The 21109-nt window shown below is 36.5% G+C and overlaps 1 protein-coding gene across 1 annotated transcript in view; it reads right to left on the reverse strand.

Annotated features, from left to right (window-relative positions):
• LOC117419622 (uncharacterized) overlaps window positions 1-21109 on the reverse strand; it is a 45681-nt gene that overhangs the window by 12774 nt on the left and 11798 nt on the right. Inside the window, exons 11-20 of the mRNA XM_034926416.2 lie at window positions 20436-20574; window positions 18091-18266; window positions 16519-16589; window positions 16377-16426; window positions 15852-16047; window positions 14411-14521; window positions 12691-12790; window positions 10617-10737; window positions 3628-3691; window positions 1484-1573 (exon numbers count right to left, since the gene is read on the reverse strand). Coding sequence (XP_034782307.2) covers window positions 1484-1573; window positions 3628-3691; window positions 10617-10737; window positions 12691-12790; window positions 14411-14521; window positions 15852-16047; window positions 16377-16426; window positions 16519-16589; window positions 18091-18266; window positions 20436-20574 — 1118 coding nt within the window. The remainder of the gene's footprint in view (window positions 1-1483; window positions 1574-3627; window positions 3692-10616; window positions 10738-12690; window positions 12791-14410; window positions 14522-15851; window positions 16048-16376; window positions 16427-16518; window positions 16590-18090; window positions 18267-20435; window positions 20575-21109) is intronic.

Genomic DNA, 21109 nt, shown 5'->3' on the forward strand with positions numbered 1-21109 from the left:
TTAAAGTCTTATATGATCTCTCCTTTAAAGAGATTGTAGTAAACAAAATAATTCCATAGATATTACGGGTCGTGTCATTCACTTCTCAAAAAGGCCTGGAAGCTTGCATTTTCATTTTGAAATGTGATCTCTGATAATGTACTATGTTCAAAAAATTCAGTTCGAACACCTTGTTTGGTCTTTTACTCATCCGGTCAAAAACCAAACAAATTAAATGGTCAAAACAAACCGGGGGGTGGTACAGAGCACGCCCCCTAGAGCCCACTGGTCGACAAAGGCCGTCATGTCACCAGCGGACTTCGCGTGGGCGTGCTCTAACCTAACCCGGGACCGGACCAGGGCCCCGAACATGGCCCCACAGTCAAAGAGACCCTCCCAGGTGATCTTACGCTTCCTGGTCTTGTAGATGGCAAGTTTTCCAAGAGCCAGGAGCAGATTTACCAGGAGGTCTCTCTTCCTGATGGAGCCACGAACAGGGTGCCCGAAAATAAGGAGGGTAGGGGAGAAATGCAACCAGAACTGCAGCAGGAGGTTCTTCAGTAGAAGGAAGAACGACTGCAGCCTGGTAGTATTAACCACAGATTAGTGCCTGGAACATGCTCTGAATTAATTAATATTTGTTACAGAAAATTAAAACAGAACAAGACCACTGTCAGTGGGAAGTCTGTGCAAAGCATGTCTCTGTAAAATAATTAGATTTACTGCCCATAAACCAATGGAAGGCTACATATTTTATTATTTCACTTCATACAGTACAACAAAAATACAAAGAAAAGAGGTGCAAATTTGGGGCAACTTTATTGATATAATGTATATAGACTGCACCTGGTGGTTTGCATTTTGTTAGATTCTTGTTAAATTATATATTATATTTATATTTAATTAATATATTTTGGGTATTCCTGCTAAAGCCACCAGTGGATTTTTTAGCACAATTTTCAATATAATGCATTGCAAACAGTTGTAATAATCTTAACTACTATTGACAACTTTAATTTACATACCAAAAAAATACCAAGCCCCAAAACGAACATACAGCAAATTGAGTTTTATAATTGAGAATTATACAAAACACCCTATAATATTAGGATATTAAATAGACAAGAAATTAATAATTCTGAAAATGAAGATGGTATAAAGTATCACGTTATGTCCTGGGAAAGTCAGAGCATGATACAAGGCAGGCCAATGCAAGGACAATGGAGACCAACAAATTACCAGCACTCAGATGTATTATACAGATGAAGCAGAGACAACAACTATCATAGTGATGCAAAGCTGCTGTCAGAAAAAATCTTGTGACCACTTTATGCCAGAAGGCAGGGGCTGGTTTTTGGACCACAATCCACCATTACACAGAGAGCAATACATGTCACATTGTAATTTTCATAAACATAACAGAAACCAACTCATTTGAATTCAAATGGCAATTCAGGGTTAAAAATCGATAACTGTGCGAGATCATTTGTAAATTGCTATTTACCTGCATTGTTTCTGAATCTCTTGCTCTATGCAAAGCAGTTGCTCCTTTGTAGTCCAGCAAATTAACATCCACTTGCAGTCCCAATAAGGTCTAAAATATGAATGAATAAATAAATGAATACATCTGTTAAAATATGTTATATAGTTTGGGAGTTTCCGTGGGTTATTTGGTATTATGCTTACTTGTCAAACACCAATATGACCATATTGAGAAAGTTATTTTCGCAGTCTGAACCTGGTGTCCAGGGTTCAGTCCCCTGTCACAACCCATATATGCTGTTTAGGGTGCTGACGTACTTTTCCCAATACTAAAATGAGAACACAGCAAATAATGAATATTGCTGAAGACTTGAATAAATGTACATCTTGGTAGCTACTGCAGATACTCCATTGTGAATGGTCATACAATGCTGGGAGGTAAGGTCATGTTGATGCTGTTTGTTGTGGCAGCTCACTGGCGGTGTTTAGAATTCCTTCTTCTCTTCCATGTCTTCCAGGAAGCCTCACAGGTAACACGGACGGCAGCATATCAATTGTATTAACGTGGGCTGATTGTTTCTACACAGTGCATATACGCCCCTTAGGGAAGTGCAGTTTATTTGCTGCTCCGGACTTGTGGAGATTATTATTATAGACATGAACTTAATACAATAAAACAAAATGTACCGCACATTTTTTTTTTTTCTCTGTTGTATCATGAAAGGTAGGTGACCGGATTATTATTATTTTTTCTACTGTGACATACTGCAAAGAAAATACATTTTATTGCTAAGCATACCGTGTATCATGTGTGATATACAACCGCAGAGCGTCTCAGCAGGTTCCAAGCAAACTTAGTTTTCAAGAATTCTGCATGCGCAAGTAAAAATATGTTGCACCAAATTACCATGGACTGTCGTGGTTAAAATACGAATCTGAATAGTTCAATTGCAATAGATGCAATGGATGGTACCAGAAATAAATAAAAAAAAAACATGCACCGCAATAATATATTCCATTGTTCGTCAGAAAACAGAACTTACACCAGCAACGACTTTAACATAAGGCACAAAACCCTCACTCATCTGCCAACTACTTCAGCGGAACGGTAACTCCATTTTTAAATCTCTGTAAAAGAGTTTGAAACCCTAAATAAGAAAACAGATGGATACATACTGCAAATGCAACATACACTCCAAGTTATGAAATAAAGATATGCTCTTTGACAGAAGTTTGTGTTTTTTCTTTTTCCTTCATGGTTTGGCTTGCCTCCTCTTACAAACTCTAACCTTTTCAGTGTTCATGATTTTAAAATGTTTCAAATGACGATGGACTTTTTATGGACTTGGTACAATATGACTTTTTTTTTTTCATTCAATAATTCAGATTAAGAAACTGATGTGTGTAGTGGTATATGTGTTATTGTTTCTGTTAACCCATGGTGTTCTGACTGAGTGTAGTTTCTTTAAAACAGGCTTGGCTGGAACTGAACTGACAGTAGGGATTTATAACTCCTGTGCATCTCCTATTGCTCTTTTTAAACTAATTAGAGGCAGATATGCTGACACCGCCTGTGCTTTTCAAATAAGCAAAACTGAAAACTCTGAAAATACCTTCAAAGCTGTTGAAATAATCTGAATTCCTTTATACACACATTTTTTTATTATTATTTTTTTTTTTGTAAGTAGAATGTTAATCTTAAAAACATGCTGATTTTGGAAGTCTGACAATAGCAGGGGTTGCAAACTTACAAAAAAAGCCAAAAACAGGGACCATCATCCAGCTGGCAATATTTATTGGTACAGTAGTCCGTCGCGTATCTGACTGCAGTGGGACCACAGAAAGGGTGGATAGGTAAAAAGTCAGATAAATGAATCCTGTTTTAAATACCATTATACACAGCTGTAAAACAATGACTATATTCACACAATTATTCGACTTGCTTTCTCACTCTTTGGTATCCAGCCCTGGTTCTGGTTCTCTTTCACTCTCACACACACTGTGCTGAAGAGACTGATCATGACGGATAAACGGTTATGGAGGATATGTGACGGGCAGATACACAACGGATTACTGTACATATATTTAGCTTAATGCAAAGTGATTCCATTCATTTCAGAGATTTCCACAGGAGATATTTAAATTAGAGAAACTCAGAATACTTACTTTAATGATATCGGTTTCTCCAAAATAAGCTGCTGTGTGTAACAATGTGCTTCCGTTTATACATCTGTAGGGAAAAGAAAACACAGGAACCTAGTCAACTCTATCAAGAAAGTCAGTCACTGTGCTTGTTAACATGCCATGTGACAGGAAAAGTCCTATTTGCCAAATAATGTATTTCTTTGTGGTTGCCAAACATGACTGTCTGGCGGGGGTTCTCTCATATACAGTAGTACAATCTGAAATCTGTCAATACGAGTCCTTCTGCTTGTTACGCTCCAGTGCAGTGGAATATCCACATAACATCTGTGATAACAAATCAGCAGACGGTTAAGGCTCTTTGGGCCAAATTCCTTAAAAAAAATGTGTTTGCGTGTGGTTGAGCAATATGCTAATTTGTTACTTTTATGCAAGTGTGGGTGATACTGGTAGCTTCACATTTGTAATTTTAATCAGCCATAACCTATGACCATAAGTAGATCAAGATAAATGTTGCAGAAAAGTTGAACATTTTAGGACCATTGCCACAGTACATGGCTCCTGCAATACCTTTAATACAGTTGCATTCAACAGGTTTAAATGTTGTTGTTTTTTTCAAATGCACAGCATGTCACCAGTCTGCAGTGTGTAGCAATAGTAACAATCTTTGACAACAAACAGTAGCTCATCACGATAAGAAGCAACTACTGTACATGCCTCGATGGTATCAGAGCCCTCATATGCCTCTGTCAGTGTCTGATTGCATACATTGATTTACTAAGCAGTTGTCTGCTTTTACTGTTTGGTGTAATGGCAGGGCTTGAACTTACTGCTGGAACAGGAGGCTCTTTAAGCAAACAAGATGCCTCAAATGTACAGTGTCAACTTCTTAAACAAGTTAGTGAATTAACTGAATTAATTTAGATTCAGCTCAGCTTTGCAGTCAGAACTGAATGGGATAATTTAACAGTTCATCATCTTCTTCTTTTTTTTTTTTTTTACTACTGCCCAACCCTAATTATTATAAAATGTAGCACACCAGACAACTGGGATGTGATTTAGCAGCTGTCCCTCAGCCTAACACAAACGCTCTTTTTAAATAATTATTCTCTATTCAGTTCAGCTCTTTAGCGGGAACTGCCCCGGAGCTATCTGAAATTACAAAGCCACACTGTTCATCAATTAGTTTCCATCAACTTTGTGTTATGTCAACCCTAATCCTTTGCAGTTTTGCTCATTAGAAATTATGTGTACCCATTAAATTCTCGCTATGGGTAATAATTAGTGTGTTTAAGACAAGAATCTGCATTGTACTTATTTATTTCCTGACAGTGTTCCCTGGGGAATGTGTAGGTGTTTGGAAAACATGGTATGGGCTGGGACAGCTGAGAGGTGTAAATTAGGCAGGCAGAGCAGGCTGTGCTCCTCCCCTGAGTCTTCTCTTTCTCCTTGTCTTTCTGAGCGTCATTAAACAGGGGAGAGGCTGCCTTCAAAAGACATGCAAATCCATAGTGCAGTATACTGTACCTGTTTACAAGATTATCCTCATTACTGCAGTGAAATAAACACAGGGTTGTAATTCAATGCAATAAATAGTGAACATTTACATACAAAGTAAATGTATATTCAGTCAATGTTTGATGTAGCAGTAACCATTATTATACACATTTAAATGCATACATATACACTGACGTCAATGTATGTTTCTGCATAAATGCTACACAGTCCCTGTATTCTAAGCATGCACATTTAACAGTTTCGGTGTGCAGTATGCAGCAGTAGTAGTCCAGACTGAAATATAACAGTATTATACACTTTCATCTATATGTATTGAAATACAAAACATTAAACCCATGGCATCTTATCCTAATGAACAGTTTATTTCCCAACAGCTTACAGTTTCATTCCCTTAGCATATTAAGGTCCAATTGAACTTTCCAAATACAAAATGTTACAGCGAACCACACATTATTGCTGCAATGAAGAACATTACTGGGTTTTGTTTTTTGGCACGATATAAACAAGACTGTGCCAATACCAGTTCACAGGTATTTATCCAGCTTTATTCTTGTGAACTCCTGGCCTCTGGTACTCATCCCCCGAGACAGCTTCCAAACTGATTTTTGGGGTTTCTTGTGTCTCTTGGGGAATCACTTCAGTAGATAGATGGTAATTATAAAATAATGGCTAAATATGTGAGGTTTATCATCCAAGTAAAAGATTAAAAAAAAAAAAAAAAAAAAATGAGAATGTATCATGTTTCTGTTTTGTTGGTATTTTTTGTGTGTTTTTTTCATTATTTAATCAATTTTTAAATTAGCAGTTTGTATTGCACATTGTGAGTAAATTACATCTGACTACAATCAACTTAAAAGACATCTGTAACAAATCAAAAACAAAATTCGCCTTAAGAAAATATCACATGGCATACTGCAGAATCATTACGTTATAGAGACGGATCAATGCTATTCAACAAATAAAATTCTTAAAAATAAATACTTTTAGGGATAAAGATACTTTAACAATAACCTGGATATGTGAAACACAAATGTGCTAGATTAATGTGTTCTGGTATGACTAAAATATATATTTTTACATATAGCCTATAGAAGGAATCAGGCTTGTTTGGAAGATATATAGCAGAATTTTGGCTCACTTGATAAAAAAGAGGACACGATCAAGTCTTTCTTGTATCTTTCCTCAGTGCCTTGTTGCTCTTCCTCTTTTTCTATTAAGGCTGGCTCCTTTCTTTTAATTGGATCAATCACTGTGCATGCTGTATGGAGGTAGTATATATATATATATATATATATATATATATATATATATATATATATATATATATAAGAGTGCAAATCTTGGCTCAAAAACTGCATCATGGCGCAAAGTCGTTTCATGTACTTGTAACAACATGGCTTCAAAGGATTACAACAGCAACAAATTGCGCTCACATTTAGAGATCCCAATAGTTTTCCTTTCTATGTTTGTTTCCATGGTAATCCAGTGATTCTTGTGGGGGCCAGTGCTTCCTGATATCAGGTACAATGTAAGAGAAAGAATGCCTGCCAAATTCCACTTGACTTTCAGCTGCAAGTTTTTAAATATGTTTTTATTCTCAGCGGTTAGTATATCAGGCAATATAGCGGGCAACTTTCAGGCTATCACACCCACAAAATTGTCTTTTATTTTTCAAGAGATAGTCAATTCACAGCATCCAGAAAAGCCAAATTAATTTCCTGTTATTTTCTAAAATGCTATGTAGCAAATCTGAGTCATGTAAGGCAGTATAAGTATACCTAAAGTATGAATGTCGTCAGCATAATCCATAAAGGAGAAGAGCATGGTGCATTTCTAATCTTTACCTGCTTGTTAACAATTCCTTTGAAAAATACCTTTTTGTATCTTTTATAATGTAAGCCGTATTTCATTAATGTTTTTAATAGTATTAACACTAGAGTTTTCTGTTCAATTATGTTATATGTAAAAGAATACAAATAAAATTAAAAAATCACCTGAAACGGGTCCTATGTAATTTCGAAGTTATTTTCTCTGAATTATGACACAATTTGCACACAAATGACATCTAACACGTTTAAACTCCTGACCCTCCCCATTTATATACAAACAAGATGAAAGGGAACCTGGTATACTTCCCCTTGGGATCTGTGCTCCTTCAGTGTCGCCACCTGCTCTTCACTCGCCATTCATTTTAGAGTCTGATCATCATACGAGGGTCAATTTCATCAAACGTGTTTTACAACCATTATTTGTTTTGTTTAAATGTACTTTACCAGGATGTTTAAACTTGAGGTTACACTTACCAAATGATCTTTAGCGGCACTAGTACAGCAATTCAATGGTTCCATAATAATACACTACAAAGCAGCTAAAACAACAATAGCCATTGGGAGAATTGTACAACAGTGGTACCATTTAACTTTTTTGACATACTACACATACTACCATTGCAGTATTAAAGTACCATAATGTAAATGTAGGCGTTCCGTTTTTTAGGTGTTTATTTTTATTATTATTATTATTATTTATTTCTTAGCAGACGCCCTTATCCAGGGCGACTTACAATTGTTACAAGATATCACATTATACATTATTTCACATTATACAGATATCACATTATTTTACATACAATTACCCATTTTTACAGTTGGGTTTTTACAGGAGCAATCTAGGTAAAGTACCTTGCTCAAGGGTACAACAGCAGTGTCCCCCACTGGGGATTGAACCCACAACCCTCCGGTCAAGAGTCCAGAGCCCTAACCACTACTCCACACTGCTGCCAGATGGATGGAACAAAACACCCTTTGAGTACCTCCAACTTTCAAATTTAGGTCTCACATAGTCTTTGTATGGAACTATTAGTCCAAACACATCTTTCATATAGAATGTATTATCAGCAGTTCCATAATCAATAATACGACCCACCTTATTAAGGACCAAGCAGCGGGGAGTCATGCTTTACCATCTGCTAGTGGGGTCGACTGGAAAGCAATTTGAAAGTAAACCGATAGAAATAAAAACGATTTTAATTGGGCTCCAGTTAGGATTGCAGGCTGGCAGAACTTGATCTCTCCAGCTCACACTGATTGAAAAAGTTACATAATGAGCATCAATACCTACGAACAAAAACATGTAGAGTTGAGGGCTGAAAATTAACATGGTCAGGGACATATTGGAGGTTGAATATTGGAAGCGATACATACATCTTTGAATTATTACAGTATGTTGTGTTTGTTCCAAAATCCTTGTGTTTACATTGCTAGTGATAATGTAGTGTCTGTTGTGCGGGTTATATCTCTAAAGGGATGTGGAATGATTCAACTCCAAGGACGCGATCATAACCACTCATATCTGCTGGAATAATACAACTTCATAGGAAGTGGCGATGCTTATTATTTGTTTTCTGTATTGCAGAAAAATATAATATCAATAATAATAATAATAATAGTAATAATAATAATAATAACCACAAATCTAAAATGCACATTCCCTCATTACAGAATCAGGAGCTCTGCATACCGCAACTCATGTAAACTTAATCTGTACAAGTGGCAATACGCTAAAGATCCAAACACAATCATTATTTTCCATACTGAACTCAATATAAAAAGTATTCAGGTGATGATAAACCAGTTAGGCGAGCATCAGTTGCATGTACAGATGTATGCATTTTGAACAAGACTGGATTTAAAGCTGAGCAGTATTCTTCCCTTTCAAAATACCTGGAAGAATGCCAGAATAGGGGTCTGGTTAAAATTCTGAATGGGAGGCAAATAATTGCTCCTGCTGGTTTTAAATGTAACACTATTATCAGCAGGGCAGCAGTGTACAAATGGGTAATTGTATGTAAAAATAATGTGATATCTTGAACAATTATAAGTCGCCCTGGATAAGGGTGTCTGCTAAGAAATAAATAATAAAAAAAATTTAAAAAATCCTATTCCAGTGCCTTATGCTAAACTGAGTGAATTATTTGCTTCAAAACCGTCTTCGTTTCCATTTTATTAAAACTAAAAAACTCTGCCAACTAAATGGTTGACAAGTTTATGGTCCACTGAATCAATATAATGGGATTTTGTGTGTTGTTAATAGAATGCCATACATGAATCCCCAAATTTCATGTTTACAGTAATTGCTGTCTTTTGACATTATTCTATTTATACTGAAAAACCTCAAAAATTATTTGAATAGTAGGTGGTTTTGTAGAGGTAATATTCAGATTAGCTTTCTAGCATGCAGTGCTCAGTGGTACTGATACGATAACGCAATGATTTGGTAATCCATCGGATATTCAATGGAATGCTCATTCCATTTTAGTTTCCCTTGTGCTACCATTACCCTTTAATACAGTATAATTACATTGCCATTGTAGTGCATAGGCAATCAATACTCTTATATAAAACTGCAGTATAGCGTTCTGTATGTATTGGTTGGACACATTCAAATAATAGGTACAATGGCAAACATTCTGCATTTTCAAATATATGTGTGTTCTGTGTTTGTTATGCCGATAAATACCTGTACTGAATGACAGCATTGGTGATTTGAGCTTGTAGACACGCCTATAATCTTAGTAAGTGCTCAGTTATGCAACGACAAACAGCTGTCAGAAGCAATCTTTGAATCTGCTTGGCATGGGCAGCTATAGTACACGATAGGGTGGAAATGGTTGATAATTCAATATTTTCTTTTTATTAAGGGACTGTTTACAAGAGAATCCTAGATGACTGCAGGCATGTGTCACACACAAAGCAAAGCAGACTCATGATGCACCACCAGAATGTCATATTTGCAAGGGTTGCAATGCCTCTCGGCAACTTTGCCAACCCATTTATGTGTCATGTTTAGGAGGTGATAAGAGTGATGTAAATCTTGCATAAAGTCCCCACTTCCCTGCTTACCATAGTTATAAAAAGGTGTCTTATGTTTAAACTTCAAATTACTATTCATTTCCTTATTGTAAATCACTGTGGTTTTGTAAAGTATGTTAACTTATTGTTATTCACTATTATGTTTAAAGGAAAAGTTTCTGTCTTTTACCAAACTAAAGAAATGTGTTATCATTGGCCATCGACAGTATGTCATTTAATTGTGTGCAAGCCAGGTACATCCATAACTTATTTAAAAGTAATGTCAGACAAAAAGCATTATAATATAATCTGAGATAGTCTAATTATATAACCCTGTCTGTACACAAAGCAACTCGAGTAAGGTTGCTATTAGTTACTGTGGATCCTTGTCCTCCAAATCACTAGCTACACACATGATAAATTAATATCCTGCACATTTATACCTCCCCCAGCTTGAAAAAAAGAAATCTACTGTATATCTTATGGTATTTTTAACATTGGTTTCCTTTGGGCAATATGCAAATCTATGTATTTGAAATTTAAATGAATACCTAAATGATTTTGATGGTAAAGTATTACATTTTAAAATAAAATAATTAGACAATCTCAATTTAAAAAAAAAAGGGAAATGTAAAATAGACTTACCTGCTTCGAAGACTGGCCATCCCTGCCACGTCTTGAAGGTGCTTCTGCACAATCTCATACAGGACATCTGCTCCACCATGCATGATTGCGGGAACGGCAGAGGACCAAAACGCACTGTACCCTGGTAGGGTATACAAAGACAATTCTAAAATTGATCAAAGTATTGATATCTTAAGGGGGGTTCTTTTTCAATTTTGCATCTAAAAAATTGGGGGCAAATTAATTCACTTCTGGGGATTTTGTTCAATGAATTATGCGTTGCTGTAATGCCCCGAATACTGAACTAGTGACACCACACCGCTTTGAGGCTGTAGATGGCACGGTTGTGCAGGCTGGCGTGAATCAAGTGACTTGTCAGATGGCCTGTAACTTGTACATAAGCCACACAATATCCAACTTCCAGTTCAAGATGGGAAGGGAGAAAGAGACGCCAAAATGGGGTTCAACATTTTACTAATGTTGGGTGACCCACATTCAGTGTCCAGGCATTGAAATAACCCTAAAACCTACTACCATTTCAAATTAGTATTATGATTAGTATCCGAGTATAACTACATTATAGATGTGAAAGCACATTTTCAAAGGGTCTCTGCTTCACCATGTGAAGAGTTAAATGAGGCAGAATGTGTACAGCCACATTCACCTCCCGAATGTGGCTGTACAGAATCAATCCTGATCCCTGGCCCCTAAATCACATCAGATGTTGTACATAAACAGGATGTTCATTGTTAGACATCAGTAAGATATTTCAAATTCTATTGCTATTTATGTTGGTAAGTAGACAGGCAAATATTATGTTGGCAAACATCTATCGTTCTATAGAAAATGAAAGGCTCTTTGATTTTAATGATTTTTGAAAAGCTCACTGAGCTTGATTGGCATTCTTTTTTTTTTTCGTAATAATAATATGAATATGCTCAAAAAGCAATGCAAATTTATGGGTTATGTGCTCTCCCCATTTCTAACAGACATAAAATAAAATTCCTTGTAAGGAACTTGCAAAGGTTTACATTTCAAAGAAATATCCCCAGGGACCTCTATAAGTGCAAACAGTATTAATAGCTATAGATGTCACTACTCTGTATGAAAACACACCACTTGGAGCATTGGGTTGGCTTTCACTCGTATTCACTTGTATTATAATAAACTGCTTGTTCTTGTTTATCTTGGCAGGTAGCCAGTGCCTGGCAGGCTGAAATCTTGAAGGGATTTGCTAAATCTCATTGAAAATTCAACCGTGCCAAAATGAAACATACACTGGAGTGAGAAGATGCTGATATTTTAAATGATATCTCTCTGTATTCATCATGTTTTATCTATTATTGTTTTTGGTATGAAGATGCTTTAGAAATATATTGCTGAATCCTTATTTCCCAGGAATATACTGTATTGTATTGAAACAAATACAGTATAAATTCCCTCTATATGAGCTATATTCTCCCAACATAAATAAATAGTCAGTATCTGCTTTCGCTTAAATGATATTCCCTCTCAATGAATCTATAAATCATTTCTATCACTGAATAACCCAGAAACTTAAATGACAATGCAGGATGCGCAAAGCCATTGGTATGTACACTCTATTTGCATGACAGGACAGAGAAGAACAGGTGCATTACTCTGCAGGAAAACCTTTCAAATTCTCATTTTAAACAACAGGGCTATTATAACCTGCCGGTACTTTGTATAGAGAAAAAAACAAACATAGAGTAGGTATGGGAACACGATGAGTCATATGACATATGACTGGACTGTAGTGTGTCTGGTGTTTTTTATAACACAGTTACCCATTAGGTAGCTAATGCAAATGAATTATTATGGTACATAGTAAATCCTATGTAGTGGTCTAGGGGCAATATAATAATGAATATTAGTCAATGGAGGTAGCATACCAGTATTAGAAAAACTGTTAAACTGACTGAGAACTCTCTTAACTACAATTAAGTAGAGACTATTCAAAGGATCATTACAAAATATTACGGCCCTTGCTTAAAGTCTAGTGAAATGTGGCCATGCAAAAACACTTAGCACATTTTGGTGGCTGAAGGGGAAGAAAGGAACAGCAGTACTTCACCTAGTAAGTACTCTTTGAGACGCTCACTGTGAATGGAATCGAGAGGGCCTTGGCCTCTGCTGTCCTTAGCATGGAAGTCACATCCCCATTCAATTAACAGCTGGTAAATGGAAACAAAAGAGACACACAGCAAAATCAGTGATGCAATTTTCAGGGCAGGCAGCAAATACAAATGAGAAAAGCACATTGGTCAATGGGAAAATTGGAACATGCAGCTTTTGGCTCTGAAAAGTGGAATGGCTTCATTGTGCACAGGGGTAAATCGCCTCAAGGAGATTTGCAGATATTAATCACTCTAACTTGTTTAAAATAAACGACACTGACATACTGTTTGTTTAGACCTGTATAAACCAGTTTAATGGACTAGTGACTGAGAAAGGCAAAGGTTAACTCTCTTATTAGAAATTCTTGCCCAGCCAATCTACATCAATTTATGGCTTCACAATGAATAATCCAAATATTGAGGCAACTGATCGACTCAAAGCCAATATTACTGAATTTCAATGTGCTCACCTCACAACCTCAACAAAACTGCCCTACTACAAAGTGAGATCTCCATCTGCTGTCATATGATGTGAACTCCTGATGATGGGAGATGCCACTACAGAGGGGTTACCATAAGAAAAGAACACTTCATTGATATTTAGGGTTAGATATGTGCTGTTGTAAAATAAAAAGGGAAATAGCAGTTACCTTGGTCATAAAAGCTGAGAAATCCTCAAAACAATTAGCTTATAACTACATGCATATGTTTGTGTGTGTCTTTGTGGTTGTGCATATACAGTATGTATATGCTTTTTCTGTGAATGGATCTGTACTACAGCTCAAGAACAATAGTCTGTTACCTAATAAAGGCGTTTTGTTCCCTCTGTTTTTATTTCTATCACACATCACACTGCTGAGCAGCATTTAATCTCTTTGCTTTATTTGGAACAATAGCTGCAGTTAAAGGGATGTGACAGTAAGCAATTCATTTCATCCCCCAAACCTTTGTACTGTGGAAGATTTGCACACTGTGTGTTTTTAAATTTCATTTCTGGAGCTGAAACACATTAAGCCTTAACATACCAGTACTGTGAAAGTGGTGTCATTTAAAACTGACACTGATTTGTATAACCATGACACATATATATTTTTGGATCATTTATTTTTCTTTCTTAAACTAATTAGCCGTGAACATTTACAATTCCTTTTATATCTCAATTGATATTGTTCAATAAAGCGTACTGTACACATGTCTGCTTGAGTCAGTGCTGAATACTTCAGAGGTTTGCTGTTTTAAAACTGGTTGATATGTGTTTAATTGTGCTGTCTGCATCAGATATCACTGAAATGGAAAGCTGTATGTTTAGCTGAAGCAAAATGAAAAAAAAAAACATCACAATTTCCCCCCTGATATTGAAGATGTTTAGAGTAGTATAATAGCTAAGATTTGGTAGTGTATTATTTTACAACATGCTTTTTTTACATTTGATACATGCTTTTCTAATTGGAGCTCAGAGTATCCTGCACATTCTATACACACAGAGTATCCTGCACATACTACACACACAGTATCCTGCACAGTGCCCACGTACAATTCCATCCTGCTTTAAATAAAAAAAGAAATGCTGATTCTGCTATTCATGTTCAATTTTCAGCCTCCAAACATCACCAGGCCTTCCAACACATGAAGAGTAATAAAACAAAGGTCTTCGCTAATGTGGATAAATGCTCCCACCTGGCACACACTGCGATGCTGGCCTGCAGCAGCAAAGAAGCATGGTGTGCATCCATTCTTATTCCTCACGTTCAGAGAGGCACCATTCTCCAGAAGCAGCAACACTGTCTCCTATAGGGAGAGGAGGCTATGTGTATTACAATACTGTGGGTACTTTTATAATACCAGTGTATTACTCATACAAAACCATATTAAATCACTGCATAGCTATGGCCAAACGTTTTGCATCACCTAGAATTTTAGAATATATAATAGATGGGTTTCAGTGAGTTACAGGAAATAATTCCATCTAAGGTTTCTGTGACGTCATAAATTATGAGACAGAAGGTCGAGGAATTATTACTTTTTGATTTCACTACTGTGGTATTTGCCTTTTTTTTTTCAAATGGCTCAGGATGCAAATATAGCCTTCATCCATATATATATATATAAAATGCCCCTGTTTTCAAGTGTATTTATATGCAACAATGGCATATACTGTAGTTGTACAAGTATGGCACTGAAATACATGTGTTTTTAATGTTAGTGTTAAAAAATTAACATGAGAAACACGAAATACCCAAACATAGAACTGTTTACTTCACGTGTGTAAAACAACAAAAAAAAGGGAGTATGCTTAAATAGTACTACACAACGGTGTACTACAATTGTCCTTACAATGAGTAAAGCAAACATAAGAAATATGTGTTGTACTTACAATCAATTCTAAAGAACACAATTTTAAAATCAGAAATTGTCCAACGTTGTCTGCTTTTTACAATATACCACCTCCAACTGTAAATTCATCTAAATATTGCATGCAGCTTCGTATCCAGTTTCAAAGTCACGATTCTGCCAGAGGCAGACTCCGCCAAGTCAGTGTATTATAAAAGGTGCATGAAGTATGCACAAAAATCATTCAAGTGCGCTCTGTAGCACTGGCAACTAGTAATAAAGTTGTCAATAAGCGGCATGCAGTTACTTATATCAGAATTCCATTAACATTAAAGTCTAAGGGACGGGATTGGTTCCTGGGAAAATGCTGTTTTCAAAAAAGTTTTTATCAGGGTTGCTACTATCTGGCATCTACTGTGTGTGTGTGTATGTATGTATATACATATATATCAGCATTTTATAGTTTCATGTAATCACATAAGAAAACAAAATGCTGCTCAGACGCCCATTACCATGTAATTACACAGTAGTTACCGTATTACAATGTAAATACATATGCATTAGATTATTTGACAAATGCTGTCGACTTTTTCTTTTAGCTGCTGGCCAGTGAAATATAGTACGTGGGTGCTGGAGCTTCCTTTTTATATTGTTTGCTTGTTGCCCAATGCTACTTTAGCATCATGACTCTCAGAGTGTATGGAATATTTTGTAATGCTACATCGTTGTGCATCATCTCAACAGTGCTGGAATCAGTTATGCTGATCTAGATTTCATTGAAACTTACAAAGTGTCCACTCCGGCAGGCCAAGTGCAGAGCTGTGTTTCCAGTGGAAGGATCTTCAGTGTTGATGACCTCATTGTGAGTTGTCCTAAAGAACAGGACCATGTCCTTTACTGCTGTGTAGTCTCTGGATCTCAATGCCTTGAACACAAGCTGTTGCCAGTGACTGGCACTTCCTGGAAACACTTGGTAGAGAAAGCTGTGAGAGATACAGAATCTGTAATGGGCCAGGAGGTAAGCTTGGAAACAAGTTTTCATTTTCCACAAGGCTTGCGGAGTTAAAACTGCAAAACACTTAATTGTTCATCAGGAACAGGCATCTATTGTAAGAAAGAGTTCTACAATAAAACCACTGTTTAAACTTTAGTATGTTTAAACACAGAACAGCTGAGTTTACGACTGAAAGAAGAGTCTGTTGTGACACGAGATCCTAAAAACGAAGGTAAATCTACAAAAACCTATAAAACCTTCCTTTTCTCAAACCATACCAAGAAAAGAATATTTCAAAGGTAGTGACCAAATACTTACGTGGAATTTTTTTTCAAAATCTTGTTTTTTGAATCGCTTTCAAGAAATATCTAAAAACAAACACAGAATGTTTATTAATAACTAAATGATGCAAGTCCCTAAACATTCTGAATTCACAATATTAACATTTATTTTGCAGTACCTTGTATTTCTGATAGACCCTGGGTTCAATGACATCAGTTGCAGAAAGACTCAGTATCTTCCTAACAGAAACTGAGGATGTAAAAAATGAGAAAAAACAGTTGTTGTAATATGATAGCCATATTAGATAACAATATTTCAAAGTGTTAGGTGTAAATCATCTGGAAAGTAAAAAGTCACATTAGCCCAATATGACTGCCATCTTAGATTACAGGTCAAAGTAAAGTACCATTAGATTTTGCCCAAGGAGTTTCCATCTGCAATGGTTTATGAGATATTAGCATTTGTTAGTGCAGGAGCAGCGATGGAGGCGAATTTGCAAATCTATGCAAACTTCCCTCATTTTGATCCTTAAATAATACAATTCTGGTAACTTTTTTTTTCAGGAACCATATTAAGCTTTCCCAGAAAGTGAAACAGTATTTGATGTCCAGTCCTTATAGACTGAAGTCATGGAACATTGGTTGCTTACCAAACTGAACTTCCTGAAGACACATTATTGCAAATAGATTTTTGATTTAGTTCCAGGGTATGGTATGGTAAAAGTTCATCATCACTGTATACTCAATACACAATAAACACAACTAGAATCTGCTATTGCTCTGCTATAATGCTATCCAGAATTCCTTGTCCAGCTATTGTATTTGTAATACCCCCTCTGTGATTGGTTGGCCATCATTTCCAATGAATTAAATCAATGCAGCAGGCCTTGTGAGGTTCCTGCAGACATCTGGTGTGTTGACACTCAAGTCATCAGGGTAGTGCACAAGTGCACCAGGGATTTCGCTACCTGGGGCTCCAACGTGTTCTACAACAAGAGGTTTCCTGAGTTATAAAAGGTAATCTTATATTATGATCTGCATGCTGTCCTGGAGTATGTGGGTTGGAATTAGTTACCGTTTGTGCTGATTTTACAGTCCACTACCATTTTTGTTTCCCTGTAATTCTTTGTTCTATTTGCAGTCACTGATACCAATCCCCCATCACGTCAGACATCAACTTTTAAGCCCATTACAAACACACTTAAGTCTTTACCTCTACCCATGTTGTAAAAACAACTGCCTGTATAAGATTACAAAGATTACAAATAAGGGTAATATTTACTCCCTACTTAGAGTTAACAAATAATCATGTGAAGCAAACTGCTTTTTTAGTTATCCAAATTAGACTGCAACAGCACACTTGGGGGTATGCCTAAGAGTATGCCTAAGATCTATGAAGTACCAAGCACACTGGAAGCAAGGGGGCAGTCCCCCAAAACAAAGAAGAAGCAAACAACGCCCCTCCCCCCATCCATGTCATCCACCCTGCTAAATTTGGCCAACCTAAAACCACCTGTCATCTCCTGAGCCCCAACCCGCACCTCCAAAGCACAGCAAGACACAGACACGCCATACAACTCTCCCACCAGCCCTCCTGCCCGTCAGTACTTAAAATATGCTTTTTACTAGCATAAAATATACTTGCCATTGCTGTCCAAAGCTTTTAAATGATGGGTAAGCATATTTTATTTCCAGCTTTAAAGTAAGGGCCTTGCTTCAGCATAATTACAGGGAAAGAGAAGACAGGTTACCATGTGGTTGGAATCCTGAGAAATCGTCAATGTATTCCCCAGTCTCTTTATTCTGAAGGATGATCCTTCGATTCCTTGCCACAGTCTCTTTCTCTTGTGCCAGATAAAAGCCACCCCCTCTGGTGAGGCTTAGATCGATTAACAGTGACAGGCAAAGGCCGGTAATTGTTATATTCCTGTCAGGAGGGGAAAACATTTCTATTAATATTTTTGTACACAGAAACCTTAGATGGAATATGTACACGGGAAGTTTGTGTAATGAACATAATTTTAATAATGATTCCAAATAACATGGATAGTTGTTATCTCTGATATTATATTGATAATGAGAACATTACTTTAGCATTTTTATACCAGGATTGTAGCAGCGTGCAGACTTTGTTAGAGGCGAGGTGTGGTATATGATCCACAAGGTTCTGGATTCTAATTCATATCTTATTTACTTACTAAATGAATGACTCTGGAGGCAAAACAATGTCAATTCGATAGAGCACAACAGCTACTCCCCCTCCTGACAAAGATGGAATAAAGACCTTTGTATTTATAGTGTAACCAAAAGAAGAATCCTCTACATTTTGACAGTCACACTGCATCACCATTCTCTGATACACATTGCATTATTTCGTAAGTATTGCTGCATCTTTTGAATGTATGTTAAAAGTTGGCCATTAAGCTCTTTAGAATATCCTATAATAATAATTCCATTCACCACAGGTACAGTATGTTTAATTAATACCCTGCAGCATTGTAAATGAGATACTATTAATTCATAATGTTTCATTGTGGGTGGGGAGCACATGGAGCATACAATGACAAAATACAGACAAACAATATTTTTTTTGTGAACAAAAACAAAGCATCCTCTGTGCCAGCTAATACCCTTTGTAAGGATAAACTGCACATTTAAAAGAGGTACAATGTATATTGTGGAATAATCTAATGTCTATACAAAGATACATGCAATTTTGGCAACTTGAACTGCTGTCAGCACCACGAAAAATCAGGTCACATGACTTAGTTAATATAACTATATGGTGAAGATCATGTGTGTGTCTTCCATTCACTTAAGTGATGATTTGTTTTAAGTATCGTGTATGAGGAGTTAAAGATCCCGAATTCTATTAGGCTTGTTTATTAGAATGTGGAATGTTTAGCAGTACCTCCTCATACAGTACACTTAAAAACAAATCATTGCTATTATACATCATTACTTTATAGGAAAACATCTTAAAACCCATTCTATTTCCTTTTGTTTGCTTTTTATTCTGGGACACCTGAATAAATCTAGACATTTTAGCTTTTTTTTACTTTGCTCTCTTTTGAGTTAGACTCCATGGTTGCCATAGTATATGGCACTGCATACACTACAGAACTCAAAAGCTATACTGTATTGTGACACACATTATACTAGGGCAACAGAGTGATTTGATTGGTTGAAAAAGTTTTGTGATGGTGTATAATGTAAAATAAAGATTTACAGGAATAGTCTTTCAGTATTTTTGCTAAATGCCATGATATTTCTCAGAGATGCAGGACACTCTGAAGGTATTTTCTTGGGAATTAGCCAGATTCTTAGGCTCATCTTACACTATTGTCCTCTAGCATCCAGTCAGCACCTTTAGAAATAATGGTTGAACCACCTTCAGATCACATTATTAAAACATCAGTAGGGAAACAATAATTCATACCTTCGCGAAGGAGGACCCTTTCCAAGGTTTATGACATCATACTGTAATACCACATGACACTTACTACTAGTGCTACAGTAACTGATGATGACTTTGTCTCTCTAGCACACACACAAAGCAGAAATGAGTTACATTAAAAAGGTATTTTATCTTTGAAGGGTAATATTGTTAATAATCTTTTAGAAATTTTGTGGAACTATAACATCAGAAGCTGACAGGTACTATTTACAGTATCTCTTCTGATCCTGTGATATTTAAAACATGGGGAAAAATACTTTAAAGCCAAATAATAACTGTCAATATTTATTATCTTATTCATAAGTGATATGTGCAAAGCTACCCAAAACTTTGACAGCTCATGTTTCGGGAGCTGAAACAAGAACCCATCATGTTATCACGGATGATGCGAGTTACACAACATACCGGTTCCTTCTGGAGACTTCACTAACAAGTAATGGATCTGAGGGATCTTTTTTGCAAAAGCTGCTGATAATCAAAGCCTCCCAAACTATTAAAGAATAATAACTCCATCTAGTTGGTTGCATTGTGCATCTTTGAGCCTGAGCAAAAATCCATGCTTACAGTACATAGATGCAAAGTAAACAACCGGATGGATGGATGAATGAATGAACACTTTTGGTGTGCTGTTGTAAATACCTTGGGACTGTTACTGTTTCAAAGCGTCCTTTCATTTTTTGCCTGATGTACTTCCAGGTCTTTTTCTGCACCTTTTCAGCATGTGCCATCCACTTCTGACAGGATTTCACATCATATGAGGTGCAAAGCCTTCCCAGTTCTAAAACAATACATACATAATAGAATCATATTTTACACAGTACCAAAGATTAATAAAATCAGGTTCCAGGAGGTTTACTATTACAAAACTAGCCAGACACTGAACAGAAAATATCAGGTTGTCTTAGCTTCTCAAGCTGTTAATCCTTTGGTTTCTGGGGGTCTGTAAACAAACACTAGTCTAAAATGATTTGTTGCCTTGCTTTGCCTAGCAGCGCACGATTAACCCAACAGTCCACACATTCTGTCAGATCCCTGATAAAAAATACATCTTTCACTACAATACTCCTGTATTTCCTTCTGACAACTTTGTTATCAATTTAAACATGCTGTGCCTTCTCTACTTTATACCGGGACTTAAGTGACTTGGCTGTCTGCTTTGTTTTCTGAAGTGCTGATATCATCAGCTTAGAGTTGTGGAAAGTTATTGTTAAGCGGCAGACAAGAGTACTGTGTAAACTGTAAAAGACAGTCTACTCAATTGATCTAGACAACAGCAGATCTAAATACTGCTGTTGCTTCCCTGATGTTTTACA

Source organism: Acipenser ruthenus, chromosome 14, assembly GCF_902713425.1.
Source record: "Acipenser ruthenus chromosome 14, fAciRut3.2 maternal haplotype, whole genome shotgun sequence".
In the NCBI taxonomy this organism is placed as follows: domain Eukaryota; kingdom Metazoa; phylum Chordata; class Actinopteri; order Acipenseriformes; family Acipenseridae; genus Acipenser; species Acipenser ruthenus.